At 40.7% G+C, this 15,401-nt stretch overlaps 1 protein-coding gene across 2 annotated transcripts; it reads left to right on the top strand.

Moving 5' to 3' along the window:
* The first annotated feature begins 7,079 nt into the window (after positions 1–7,079).
* Positions 7,080–14,179, top strand: neu4 (sialidase 4). 2 transcript variants are annotated; one of them, XM_048241347.1, is made up of 5 exons: positions 7,080–7,335; positions 8,241–8,334; positions 8,549–8,757; positions 8,990–9,245; positions 12,750–14,179. In XM_048241347.1, the coding sequence occupies exons 3-5, from the start codon at positions 8,551–8,553 to the stop codon at positions 13,640–13,642; spliced, it is 1,356 nt and encodes a 451-aa protein (XP_048097304.1). In that variant the 5' UTR covers positions 7,080–7,335; positions 8,241–8,334; positions 8,549–8,550; the 3' UTR covers positions 13,643–14,179. The 2 variants fall into 2 exon arrangements, with proteins under 2 accessions (XP_048097304.1, XP_048097303.1); XM_048241346.1 differs by having other exon boundaries at positions 8,241–8,757.
* The last annotated feature ends 1,222 nt before the right edge of the window (positions 14,180–15,401 follow it).

The raw sequence follows: 15,401 nt of genomic DNA, 5'->3' as shown, positions 1-15,401 counted from the left end.
AAACTGTCTCCGGCCACCTACAGGCCAGTTGGTGTATAGTAACATAAATTAATTTATTGTGTGGCCCCATGAACGGAATTCCACAAAACTTGGCGTGCATACAGAGGGTGTCATAATGATCCTACACTTCCAATTTCGTGCAGTTTGACTATGTTAGGTCACAGATACCTACAATTACAACACCTCATTTTTTACTTTTTGTGTTTAACTAGGTGGCGCTATACATGGGAAATTAGTGGTTATGGAATGGGTTGACATGGCCCTTGAGATCAACATACAAAAAGGTGGTCCTCCTAAACCTTACGGTTCTCCGAGATATTCACAGAAAACTGTGTCTGCCCTACCCTCCTTTCGGGGGGTCCAGTCCAGCGTGGGGGCTACAGATCAAAACGAAAAACGATGGTTCCATGCTATCCATATGGGGTTACATGCCCACCAAGTTTTGTCTACCCTGGTCTTTCAGTGTCCGGGGAATCATTGGCGGAAATTTGGACATGCGAAAAAGAAAAAAAAAAAAAAAAAATCTGACTAAACCTATATGACCGCCCGGCGCGGCGGTCATAATAAATCCCTACAGGGCGAACCGGACCCCGACACACAGCGGAGGGTCTTGATTCCACCCCTGAAGGGACTTATTATGACCGCTGCACAGATTGCCGTCATATAGGTTTAGTCAGATTTTTTTTTTTTTTTCATTTATTTATTTATTTTTTTTTTTCGCATGCCCAAATTTCCGTCAATGATTCCCCGACACTGAAAGACCGGGGTACACGAAACTTGGTGGACATGTACCCCCACATGGATAGCATGGAACCATCGTTTTTCGTTTTGATCTGTAGCCCCTCCGCTGAATTGAACCCCCGAAAGGAGGGTAAAGCAGACACAGTTTTCTGTGAATATCTCGAAAACCGTGAGGGTTTAGGAGGACCATTTTTTTTGTATGTTGATCTCAAAGGCCATGTCAACCCATTCCATAACCACTCATTTCATGTATAGCGCCACCTAGTTAAACACAAAAAGTAAAAATGAGGTGGTGTAATTGAAGGTATCTGTGACCTAACATAGTCAAACTGCACAAAAATGGAAGTGTAGGATCATTATGACACCCTCTGTATGCACGCCAAGTTTTGTGGAATTCCGTTCATGGGGGCCACACAATAAATTAATTTATGTTACTATACACCAACTGGCCTGTAGGTGGCCGGAGACAGTTTTCTGTGAATATCTCGAGAACCGTAGGGCCTAGGAGGTCCACCTTTTTGCATGTTGGTCTTAAGGGGCATGTCAACCCATCCCATTACCACTTATTTCATGTATAGCGCCACCTAGTTAAAAATTAAAAAGCAAAAAAATTAGGTGTTTTCATCTCAATATCTCTGGCTGACAAGGTCAAAACTGCACGAAATTAAAAGAGTAGGATCATTATGACACCCCTCTGAATGCATGCCAAGTTTTGTGTAACTTTCGTTCATGGGGGCCTTACAATAAAATAATTTATGTGTACATTTAGTGACGACACCAACAATTCCCGACACGACAAAAGACCGGGGTACACAAAACTTGGTGAGCATGTACCCCCACATGGATAGCATGGAACCGTCATTTTAGTTTTCATCTGCAGCCCCCGCTGACTGGACCCCTAAAGGAGGGTAGGCAGACACAGTTCTCTGAATCTTTATGGTATGTTGGTCTCAGGGCCCACATCAACCTGGCTCATAATCACTCATTTGTGATTTGCCCCCGTAAAAAATGAAAATCAGTAGGATTAAAAAGAAAGCCAAAATAAATATTCATCATCATCATCATGGCTGCATTTTCAGTATTGGCGAAGTAGTCGTTTGTCCACTAGATGCGCATCGTTGCAGTGAGGCGTAATTTTGTTGGAAGTTAAAAGTGGGTTGGAAAAACAATGGGACGCTTCATACAAGGACTGTAATTTACGCGAACATCTAATAAGGATAGGGGCGATGTTCACATGAAGTGTAATTCCCATTTCTTCTTGAAGCGAAATAAATCTAAGGATGTTTTCGGACATGCTTGGTTTTACTGCAGATGCGTTAATCTTGTAATATCAATAAGGACCTAGGTAATGTTACCGTTAAGCGTTGGTTGAGTGATGGAGGCATTTGATTGATTGCATTTGTAGAAAACTATAAATGCGGTTATATAAGCAAATTGATAGCAGCACTGTTTGTATCTTTTCGACTGTCATTTATTACGTGCTACAAAATCATTCTGTGCAATGGAAGATTTATAGCGTTACCCGGTCTGATACAGTTTTGCCTATACATCGTGAGACTGAGGCGCCTGTTTATTTTTGTTTTAAGTGGGTGCAGGGGTGTGAGGGGAATCGATGTGCTTTGATTACAGCTTGGTAGTTGTAGTCTGTGAAATTAAAAGCGCGTGTGTGTGAAGTATCAAACAATGACACCTTCATTTCATTATGGCTGCTTTAGCAAAACACCTTAAGCTACTGTGTAGTGGGTCCCATTTAGAAGTGGCTACTTCATTGGCGCTTTCCTTGACTCATGGAGCTGCGTGAATGTTATTACAACTTTTAAGCATGCGATATGACAGTTTAAGTCCGCTTGATACTGTAGGCGTAAGCCATTGGTTTCAAAGGAGATTTTATTTGTGTCGCCAGCATAGCCTATTGACAATTTATGTTGTCAATAGGCCTATAATCCTACCTGTAGCTTAGGGAAACTAACAACTTTCTATTAGGATCTAGTTTGTTAGTTACCGTTTTGTCATAACTCCTGATGCATTTTTGCATTTAGAATAGCCAGGCGTGTATATCTCAATGGGAAAATTAAACAATATCGGTGCCTATGGACTAGGCTGGGTGAACCCAGCCTGATCTGCCCGCTATTTATTTTTGATTTCTTAAAAGATTGAGCTTGGTCTGATGAAAGCCAGACTAGCCATGGACCTCAGTTAAACAATGCAAGGGAACATGAATCAGCCTATATTTGCACTAACAATAACGGACAAAAGCTTTTCAACTTTGGCCCGTAAAATGTGTATGAACAGTCTAGCGGCGCATTTCATCAAGGCCCATTTGGACATGTCAGTTATTTGCACCACTGGTTAGATGTAAAACAGCATTTCGTTTCAGACTAGGCTACTGTTACTTAATTTGTGCATTAACAATAACGTTTCAGACTACTGTTACTTAATTTGTGCATTGACAATAAAGTATTACATGAAGTAAAGATGACTAAAATCTTATGTAGAAGAAGAAACATTCACAAAAATCCATCCATCCAAAATGACCTTTGTTTTTGATAGCTGTTGAAAACGGCATGGAACTGACAGAGATGTTTTTGTTTATAAATACATAAAAATAAATAAATAAATAACATTATGCTGATACCTTTTGCTTTTCCCAAATACAATGTAGCCTACAGGTGTAAGTGACCTTTCATCAATCCAGTTGCAATGGATGAACTGTGATGAACTGCCCTACTTGTGATTGTTTAGAGATTTTAAAGGTTTTATAACAATTCTACATCTTCTTTGGCTATTCTACAATCTATTCACCTTTTCAGCACCAGTAGGGTACTTTCTGTGCAGCCGCGACACACTCAGGCATGCCAAACAAGCATACACAAAAGTTTCAAGAGTGGGGGATGGAGTAAAATATGGAGACAAATTGAAGTGTGATTTATTTTCGCGGAACGGATGTACAGGACTGAGCGGCGGTCATATTTTGTACCGCTATGCGGTACATCTAGTTTTCACAGTAATGACCGGCGTTCTATACATTATCCCGCTTATTATACGGCTACTTGCCAAAACGAAATAATAAACTCCCCACGATATGACTTTAGCCTACATAACCTAGCCTATTTGTTACCGTTCATCGTGGCATTTGCTGAGAAACAAATAGTTCGCAACACACGCTGCTGAACTTAAATCAAACATTCTTTAGAACACAGCTGATCAACCGTCTGCTTTCACGTTTGAATGAAGTTCCAGTCCTTGCGTAGTGATATGAAAGACATTAATCAGAAGCACAAAACCCGTTGCCATTGACAGCGGTCATTAAATGCTTTACCGGTGATTTATGTAGATTTAACATAGGCCCGAACGTTGGCAAGGCCCATTCATGTGAATGGAACGTTCTGCAGCACTCTGAAGAGCTGTGTAATAAAATGCTTTACTAAAGGGAAGAGGAGAGATAGACTTCTCTGCTTAGTCTTTCTGCCTCTCCACCCTCTCCATGTTTGAGTACTGACTGCCCACTACTGCTTTACTACTGCTTTACTACTGCTTTACTACTGTTTTACTAATGTCACAGCCTAATGTTTTTACTACTGTTTTCCTGCTACACTGTTTTTCATGCTATATTAGCACACATATCAATGACTTCTGCTACAATACTGAATGGCTGTAACCCTATTACCTCAACCTGTTCTTGCACTGACATGGTTTTTTTTTTTTTTATAGTTTTTTTTATATTACCTTGTCTACATTATACTACTCTCCTATTTGTCCATATTATTTATGCTGGTCTCTAGACCTTATTATTGCACTGCTGCACTGTTGGACTAATATTGGACTACTTTTTGCACCTTCACCATGACACTCACTCTCTTGAGCACCTTACCATACACACAGAACTACAGGACTACTGTTGGACTACTTTTGCACCTTCACCATGACACTCACTCTCTTGAGCACCTCACCATGCACACAGAACTACAGGCCCTGTCACTACAAGCGTCTCATGCTTGATCACCCTCAAGCACACTGGATTTTTTACATTTAATTTATATAGTATATTTAGTATTTACTTTTGTTAGTTTTTCTTATCTCCTACTGTCTCTATTGTACAGTGGAGTTTGGTTATATGTTTATACTTATACTTATATTTACCATTTCTGTTGTAAGTGAATGTTGTGTGTGATGTCTGTATGCTACTGAGACCCCCTGAATTTCCCCTTGGGGATCAATAAAGTATCTATCTATCTATCTAAAACTGATTTTGTGATTCTGTTATGCATTTCGTCCACGTAATTTCGTAAACTGATGACTCACGAAATGTAGGCCTATTGTACGTGATTCTATTATGCATTTCGTCCACAGAATGAAAGCATATGTCACTGAATGCATTTCGTAAGTTATTAAGTTACTATTGCGTGGACGGAATGCCTTCTGTAACACAACACAATTACTTTTGTGGACGAAATTGAAACGGGATACACAGAATGATGCGTGTAGGTGCATTCCGTATTTACGTAGACAGAATTACTTTTGACCAAAAAAAAAGAGTTTATTTCGTCTATGACAGTGAATAGTGCATTCATTATGCCCACGAAAGGAAAAGGCCACCAGTCAATTTCGTCCACGAAATGATGCAGTCTCTTCAATGTTTCGTGGACACAATGCAAACCAATTTGTGCATTCCGTGGACAAAAAGCGTTACAATGTAACATGGTTTCGTAATAAAAATATATAGGCCTATTTCGTCACACAAAAGTCTTTCTGTTCACAAAATAAGGCATGTTACATTTGGCGCCCCATAAGAAATAGCCATCAAACGCCTTAAACAACCCTACTCTTGGATGTTTATGTTTAATGTTTATTCAGCTGTTCATCTGTTACAGAAAAATATTTTTGAGGCATCTGTGATTGGCCTTTTATTCCCCTAAAAAATAAAACAGCTGAATGGACATCCTCCAAGAGTGATGATGATTCCATATTGTTGCCAGGGGTTGTAGTATTTATTTAGTTATGTAGCTAACAATCTTGTTATAACTTTAAAATAAGTAAATAGTAAATAGGTAAGTGGACACTTATCCAAAGCAACATGGAACTCACAACCTAGGCCTAGGCAGGGCCTACCGCTTTGAGGTGCACTCTGTGCATGAATACACTATATAATAAAAAAATAATATAACTAGTATGTTTTAGCCAAGGGGTGTCAGACTAAGTAGGCAGTGGGCCGGTTGTTGGAATGAGCACTCGTAGGGGCCATCTTTGATGATCAATGATCATTATCACTTTTCTGCATGGGTTGTTTGATGATTTACTCTTGCACCAATTTCTGAGCAAACAAGGCAGGTTTATTGTGGACTACTGTCATATTTCTTTCGTGAAATAGACTACCTTCCATATCAGTCTTTCTCTTTTTTACCAGCATATAGAGCAGTGGTTCTCAAAGTGGGGAATGGCAGACAAATTTGAGAAACACTGATAAAGATGATATGGCTACAACCATAGACTGTTTATATAGAACGTTAACATATGTTCTATACAGTCTATGGCTACAACAATGTGGTCAGAGCAGAGCAGAGATTTTGGAATCTTCCTTCCTGAGGAAAGTTTGTAGTGCTAGGTTTAATTGATTTATGATATTACAGAAATATTATTAGGCCTACACATAGTTGATGCCACCTGGATGTAAATATCCACTTTATTTATTCTTTAATTCTCCCTTTTTACCCAAAACGTCTGGGGGGGGCATAGGAAACATATACCTTTCACTGTAAATCTCACTTCCAATCTAACAGTGCAACTGTAGCCTGTGTTGAACAGTGTCCCAATATGCCACTTTTAGCCTCTGTATACCAAATATGGGTAAAATCATGTGGCCTAAATTACACTGGGGTAATAAAGCTTACTGCGTTCTTTTTCTCGTTACAGCCACTTGTTTGCATGTTGCACGTACACACTATATAATCTTTTAGTCTGCTAGAGAACTCTTGTAAAGTAAATGTCTTAAAGACCATTTTACCATAGACTGATCAATCCGTGTTAAACTAAAGAATAACAACAGAGTAAGACTCATAAATATGCTAATAAAACATGCCTATATTGCTCTTCGCATGAGGGATGGAGAAGACAGGAAGTAAAATATTGGGGTACTGGTAATTGTGTGGTTTCGGTGGTGTGAGGTTTTCTGCTCTGCCTTCCCTGCAGAAGTGGAAACAGACTGGCTTTAATTTGCCGGAGGCTACCCGAGCATGTTCCTCATTCCAAATAAAACTTGTCAACTCTCCCTCTGTCCCCACCCCCCCCCACACACACACACACACACACACAGTGGTTCTACAGCAGTAATTAGTGCTCACACAATGGCTGCTGATCGCTGATTCATCGGCTGCTATAGTTCTGATGAGTCTGGCCCATTTATGGGTCACTGCACACGCTGTCAACCTGACTCTGAAAAGGCAGGGCCGGCCAAAGCATGCCCCTAATGTACACACACACACACACACACACACACACACACACAGTTACGCACACATGTTCACACGGTCTCACCCACATTCATACGCTGACACAAATGTTTTCAGAAGCTTGCATCCTGTTCACTGTTAAGAGTCTGTAAGTACCAACTTTATTATTTCCCTTCTTGAAAGCTTGTTTGTCCTCTTTTACTAATGTGTAAATGACATCAGGATCATGATGTATTTTAAATATTTGCCAAAACAAAAACCTACTGGGCTTCGGTTGGCAAAAATGGCTTGTCAGAATAAAAGCTCTTGTTGTTAAGCCAACTAATATGTTATGCCAACTAGACGCAGAGTTGTTTGTGCACAGAGGAGGTATAAGCAGCTGATTAAAAACAACAATCATGAGGAGACCACCAGGGAATATGACAGTTGTTGGTGAAAATATGGATATTTCGGTTTATATCTGTACTTATTGTAGACAGAGTGTGGGAAAAGGACAACAGGCATTTGCATAGAATGTGAAAGCTAGTCTTAAGGAATAGTATGTCATGTGTCTAATGGTGAATGTAAAATTGCTTGTTATTAAGTAATTTAATGAAATGCATTCATCATTTGTAAGTCGCTTTGGACAAAAGCATCTGCTAAATCATATACCATCATGATTGTGTGTTTATACAGCATACTCACTGTAATAGTGCAGCAAACAAAATGTAAAACCTGTAGGAAACAAAATGGATGGCAGTAGTCCAAAAGAGAACCAGAGGGAGTTATGGACAATGCTGAGGGAGGCAGATGATGAGGATGTGGCTGTAAAAAGGGCTGCCTCATTCACTATTCATTAGACCTAAACCAAGAGGCCTGTTAGCAGAACACTGTCACTGGAATGGGAAACATTCTGTTGTGGGAGTTCTGTTTGTTTTTGGAACTGTCCTTCCAACTGTCCAGCGACTATAGGAATATTGGTCGAAACACACACACACACACACACACAGTTCTTTTATTCCCTCTCCCATTGTGTCCTGGAGTCAACTCTGAAACCATTGATCATTCTGACAGAGAGACACCAGATACGAACACCACTGAGAAGCATCTGGTCATATATCCAGAGTTCGTATTTCCCAATTTTTCCTTCTGTCACAACTTTCCAATAGTAAGTATCAATTCCTAGAGTACTCTTTATGAATTTTAAGTCCTTAGTGACACTATGTGAGAGAGATTATGCTCTCTCAAATACAAAAATCTATTGAACTATATAAAGGCTTGTCTATTGTTATACTTTGTTTCATATGTTTCAGCTTGCATGTTTATGTTTTATGAAGGCTGTGAATTAGTGACATTATCTCTCATTTTGTGAATCTTTGCAGACATGAGGGGATCCCAGATGTATTTTCCAGCGCGCAGTGTGCTGTTCCGGAAAGAGCCCAGTGGAGTGACGTACCGAGTACCTGCTCTGATCTATCTCCCCAATGCCGCGTCCTTCCTGGCCTTTTGTGAGGAGCGGCTGAGCCCAGCAGACGCTCAGGCCAACCTGCTGGTTATGCGCAAGGGCAAGTTCTACAGGAATTACGTGGAGGTGAGAGCTGGATACATTTTGTCCTTGACAATTACTGAGGAGCATATTTTGGTCAGGTGTAGGTTTGTTTTTCTAGTCACATAAATACCATAAACATAAACATATAGTCAGTACTTCCTCTTTATAGCAGCAGTAAAATGTTAAACATTATTATTTGTTATAATCAGGCACGCTGCATAAAACTGTAGATGGTGAATTATCCTACCCCCCCTCCTCCATCCCCCGCTATTAGTGGGACGACATGCGCGTGCTGGCCACAGCACATCTGCAGGGTCATAGGTCAATGAACCCTTGCCCAGTGTACGACGAGTTCACCGGCACCCTCTTCCTCTTCTTCATCGCTGTGCTGGGACACACATCAGAGGCCTACCAGCTAGTGACGGGGAAGAACGTGACACGCCTCTGCTACGTCTCCAGCAACGATCATGGTGACACCTGGAGCCCTGTCACAGACCTCACCAAGAGAGTGATAGGAGACACCATTAAAGGTGACTACTGCATGACATTTAAAAAATCTATCATGGTTTTAGACAGTCATTGCACAGAAATTCTGGGAAGTGTTCAACTTTTGTGCAGCTCAAACTAAGTACTGCGTTTGACACCACAGGTTATTCCATTTGAGCTAATGAACTAAATTGCTCCCATCTGTTGGTCACACATCAAACTGACAATTTCCTGTTGCTGTTGGTAATTTGGTATGCTCCATCTGTATTCGCTCTTGTTTTTGAAGCATATTTTGAGGCTTTTTGCCTTTATTGCACAGTGAAGAGACTGACAGGAAGCAAGTGGGAGACAGACAGGACCAATCGTCAAAATTTCGGTGTCCACCACTCTAGTTTATCCAAAACAAACCAGAAAAGGGACTCAAAGTGCTAAATACCGGAAATTTCCTTTCATTTTCCAATCCCACCCCATCTACGAATACGAATACGAAAAATTTTATTATTTATAATATGGAAATTCGTCTTTAGTTTCACCATACAGTACACAGGACAGACAAGCACCACACATTCAGTTTCATAAGCACTGCATATCATATAAAATACAGTCAAGCCTGGCCAGTCAATAAATAAGTAGGCCTAAGCAACCCATGCATGCTAGGCTAGCTAATAAATATAATAAATAAATGACTTAAAAAATAACTGAAGCACTTCCAGTAAGAGTCCCTGCACTGTTTATTGCCTTGATACCATTTAGGACAAAAGAATTTCTAAAAATATTCTTACTGGCGTTAGGCACCTGCCTGAGGGGAGAAGCTCAAATTCACTGTATAATGGATGGGAGGGGTCACTGATGATTTTTCTGACTTTACTAAAGGTGTTCTCTTTGTAGATTATGCTCAGTTGCTTTTGTGGCTTCCCTATAATCGTTGAGTCCATGTTCACTATTTTCTGAAGTTTGCTTCTCCACTTAGCATTTAGGTTACCGTACCACATAATCAAATTAAAGGACAAAATGCTCTCAACTAGTTTTTTATACACTATTTGGAGGATGTCCTTATTGACACCAAAGTTATTAAGCCTCCGAATTAGGTAAAGGCGCTGGGAGCACTTTTTGAAAATAAACTCAGTGTTTTCCCTAAACGTCAATTTGCTATCTATAAAAGTCCCCAGATATTTAAAATCAGACACAAATTCAACTGCTTGCCCCTTAATGATAACTGGAAGTAGCTGGTCCTTATCATTTTGCAGAATGAGTTATTTTGTCTTTGTGACATTTATTTCTAAAAAGCTACTCTGACACCAATGTTGAAGAGATGTTGCATGGTGGATATAGGCTTGTTCTCTCTCCAAGTCTCCCCTTCTTAATAGACCAATCAGAGCCATGTCGTCTGCATATTTAAACAGTCTAAAATATTCCCCATGTATCTTAAACTCATTAGTGTAAATAGAGAAAAGCAAGGGTGACAATATGGTACCCTGAGGTGCCCCAGTATTCAGTACGCTCAAGTCTTACATGACATTTCCAAGGATAACACTTTGGGGGCGGTCAGATAGAAAGTGTCTAACCCACTGAATTATCCCACCATTAACCCCCAGGTCCACAAGCCTCTGCAGTAGAATATGAATTTGCATAGAGTTAAAAGCAGATGTAAAGTCTACAAAACAATACTCTTGCATAATGAGATGAAACTTGTAAATGTTTGGCAAGGGTGTTAAACAGTGTTACAGTAGCATCATCTGTGCCCCTTTGGGATTTATATGAAAACTGTAGGTGATCTAATGTGTTGGATACAGTGGTTGTTATGTGCCTGCTCACCACCCTTTCCATACATTTGCATAAAATGGAGGTGAGTGCAATAGGTCTAAATTCATTCAATTCTGTTGCACCAGGTTTTTTAGGGATGGGTACAATGTTTGACAGCTTCCATGTATTGGGAACTGTAGATGTCTGGAGCAGTACTTGGAATAAACTTGTTAACATTCCCTTTAACTGGTGAGAACAGAATTTAAGCACCTTGCCCCTCAAGCCATCAGGACCAGCAGCTTTATTAGGTTTAATGCGGGCCAGACTTGCAACAATTTCATGTTCTGTCAGGATGATTGGACTATATGTTGGGATAGAGTTACACACTTCATCCCTCTCAGTGGAGAAATCTGTTTTATCAAATCTACTATAGAAAACATTGAAATCATTTGCAAATGATAGGGAAGGGGACAAGCCTGTGGGAGCACTCCTCTGCTTGGTTTCTCTACCAATCATCTGATTTAATCCAACCCAAGCGCCTTTGGCATTGCCAGTGCAAAAACGTATCTCCACCTTATTTTTATAGTCCAACCTTGCTTATCTATATAAGTATATACTTATATAGATGGGGTGGGATTGGGAAATTAAAGGAAAATGCCGGTATTTAGCACTTTGAGTCCCTTTTCTGGTTTGTTTTGGATGAACTAGAGTGGTGGGCACCGAAATGTTGACGATTGGTCCTGTCTTGACTTTTCTGACTCGTTTTGAATCGCCTTTAACCAGAAAAGGGACTCAAAGCTAAAATACCGGAGTTTTCCTTTAATTAATTGTGAAAGGTCATTCTCAAACCTGGGTCCCCGTCTTGTTAAGCAAGATATACAGTTATGCCTGCTTCTAACCCATCAATCAGTTTCAGTTATCCCTTTTCTTAAACTTCAAAGAAAAGGGATAACTGATACTGATTGCTGGAAAGTATACATTTTGGACATGACATGACATGACATGATGTCCCACAATTGTCACCTATCAGCAAATACTTACTGACGTACGTTGCAAAGATCTTAGAGCAGAGAAAGATGGCTCTGTTAGATCATGGGCATGAAGTACACCCTGAGTCAGAGTGTACGCCATTCTAATAAGCCAATTCAGATAAGCCAATTCAGATAGATTCTGTGAGGCCACATTAGTACAGTAGGTTAAGACAGTGTTTTTCAACCACTGTGCCGGGGCACACTAGTGTGCCGTGAGAGACCATCAGGTGTGCCGCAGAAAATTACCCAAATGTCACTCACTGGTCCAGAAAAGCAACTGTTGCATCAAATAATTTATAACCACATGCTCTCATTGATTGTATGATTGCACTATTTGTGGTATGCAGGCATTGTACAACGGGGGCCCCATATCCAGTATTCACAGAATCATCACATATCTAGTTCATAACAACAATTCAATTAGATATAGTCACCTACAAATGAAACAGAGAGCACTTGTTTTGTTGAGCAGGTCTTGCATAGAAGCCATAATAAGGCCATATCTATGTATTATTTGAAATTTTAGGCTATGGTATGTTTATTTTTTCTTCACACAGGATGTTAGTGTGCCGTGGGACATTTTAAGTGTCAAAAGTGTGCCGTGGCACAAAAAAGGTTGAAAAACACTGGGTTAAGACAATCATGCTTGACACATGCAGTCAAAAACATTCAAACTGTCCTGCTTTGCAACCATGGAACAACAAGGAATACTTACTTAAAGTAACACTCACTTACTGTACTGATGTTCGTTCTCTGGTTCTATCCTGTTTTCAGAGTGGGCCACCTTCGCTCTGGGTCCGGGCCATGGAATCCAGCTGAAGTCAGGCCGCCTGCTGGTCCCAGCGTACGCATACCACATCGACTGCAAAGAGTGCCTGGGCAGGGTATGTCTGACCACACCCCACTCCTTCTGCTTCCACAGTGACACGCATGGCCGTGTGTGGCGGTTTGGAGAAGCGGTCCCTGGGCCGGAGAGTGTAGAGTGCCAGATGGTGTCGGTCGACGAGGAGGACGGCTCTAACATCCTTTACTGCAACGCCAGGAGCCCACTAGGGTGCCGGGTGCAGTCTCTCAGCCTGGACGATGGCGCCGTGTTTCAGGATGGTCAGCTGGTCCAGAAACTGGTGGAGCCACGCAACGGGTGCCATGGCAGCATCATGGGCTTTCCTGCCCCTCTGGAGCTTCTGCAGGAGGTCAAACACTCCCGTCTACAACACTGGACATCGGTGGTCCATGCTTCCCCCATCTCTGCTGCTTTAGTCTCAAAACGTGGGCAGAACTTCCTCACTCCGACCTGGGTGGTGTATTCTCACCCCACCTGGCCCAATGCACGCAGGGACCTGGGGGTGTACCTGAGCCTCTTTCCCCGCGATCCAGACAGTTGGTCAGGGCCTTGGGTTATTTATGAGGGCCCAAGTGCCTATTCAGACTTGGCCTACTTGGAGCTGCCCTCCCCCGGTGCTCCCCCAGTCACGGCCTTTGCCTGTCTGTTTGAGAACGGTACAAGGACACCTTATGATGAGATATCCTTCAGCATCTTCACACTCTACGAGCTCATAGACAACCTACCCCCTAATAAATGCCAACTCACAGATCCAAACTCCAAGCTACAAAAAACTAGCAAGAGAAAGCGATGGAGGTCCTGCAGCCTTTGTTGCATATCTTGAAGTGCAGTTAAGCATTGTGTAATTGTTTTGCGGAAATCTTTTTTAACTGTTAGTTTATGATTTTATTGGAGAGTAAAATCTGTAGACATGCACTAGGGTAGTGTCTCATGTCTGTGTTTGTAGGCACAGTGACTCAGTATAGCCACACAATTTTAAGAATGGTCTGAATTTTCAGATAATACAGTATGATGATGACATTGACCCAATCAAGAGAATAGTACTGATGATCAGAGTTTAACATAGTTTGAAATTAAATTAATTAAATATTTACTCTCACTACTGTAGAGTGGCTAAGCTACGATGTTTTATTCAAACACTTGTCCCGCTGTCCTGCAAATCGATAGTCATGAACTAAAAAAAACATCAGCTAAGATCTTAACTGGTTCACCTCTCCCTAAAACCCTTATTTACTTTACCTTATCTCTCACTATATATTTTAACTATGTCTGTGATATATTTGGTGCATGTTCAGGTGCCTTCAGATTTTTATGGTTGAGTCTATTTTGTAATAACTCACACCCTTTTGCGATTGATTCTTCAAATGTCTCTATAAATGTCTCAGAATTATTTTCTATTATTCTACTTAATAATGAATGTTTTAAATTCAAATTCTGATAACTACAATTTCTCACTGTCAATTTAACTGGGTTTTTGTGTTAATAACTAGAAAGAGAATCACTCTGAAAATCTAGAAAATAGTCCTGTAACACTATTCTCAGTTCAGGGACAATTTAAAAGCATTTGGGCAAATCAGACACAAGAGTCAACATCAATAAAAAACTGCGGTAGATTTAGCATGAAGATTAAATACAGAAAACAACAGATGGACAACTTTCAATGAGGGACACAAGCCAGGAAAAGGCCATGAATAGGAGCAGGCATGTCCAACTTCTAGAAGTAGTCGCTTCTACTACCACATCCTACCTTCCTGTCTGGCAGCTCTTGTATATGTGTATGTAAATGTATCACGGTCCAACTCCTCAAATTCCTTAAGGGTGTCAAACTGAACAGATTCCAGACCACAACAATCATATAAGTTAAGTTCCTCCCATGGGTGATCTTTAGTGCAGGGATAGCCAGCACATATGGTGGGTATATACCAGTTTTGACAGAAACACAGGATACATATTTTTACAAAAATATTAAAAACATCTGAACTCTGCCAATAGTGTGAATTAGGTATAGTGGGGGAGCATTTTTATGTTTTTTTCTTCTCCCTTCAGAACCAAGACTGCTCATAGGTCCACAGGGAGAAATTCAACCAAAATGATGAGGGGGGAGGACCACACAAAAGTTAAAGAGCGCAGGTCCATTTCCCACTATGGCATTTTCAGGTACATTAATCTTTGTAGCACTAACAACTCCCCTACTCCTCAAGGAGAAAATTACTCATGGTAATTATGAATAAAATTAACAATACTGTGGTGAACATGGAACTTTGGACATCTGTAATTAGGATTGTGCAACACACTACCAGTGTGGGTCACACGATTTCCATAAAACTTGATGGAAGAGGTCAGCATGGCCAAGTAAGAACTACAAAGAATTCGTCATTTTTGTTAACATTGCAAGATGGTCATTTGGCCTCGGTAGAGATCTCTGAGAGCCCTTCTAGTTCAATTATATGTCCCATGATGGTGGAGACCATGGAATTTGACTATTTTATTTTTCTGGGAACCATTTTTTTTTTTCAAATTGTAGGGTGTTCTGATTCTGCACCATAGGTGATCTGGCAGTTTCATTTCATGACTGTTTTTAT

This window comes from Alosa alosa, chromosome 4 (genome assembly GCF_017589495.1).
Source record: "Alosa alosa isolate M-15738 ecotype Scorff River chromosome 4, AALO_Geno_1.1, whole genome shotgun sequence".
Lineage (NCBI taxonomy): Eukaryota > Metazoa > Chordata > Actinopteri > Clupeiformes > Clupeidae > Alosa > Alosa alosa.
This window is presented reverse-complemented; position numbering and strand designations above follow the sequence as displayed.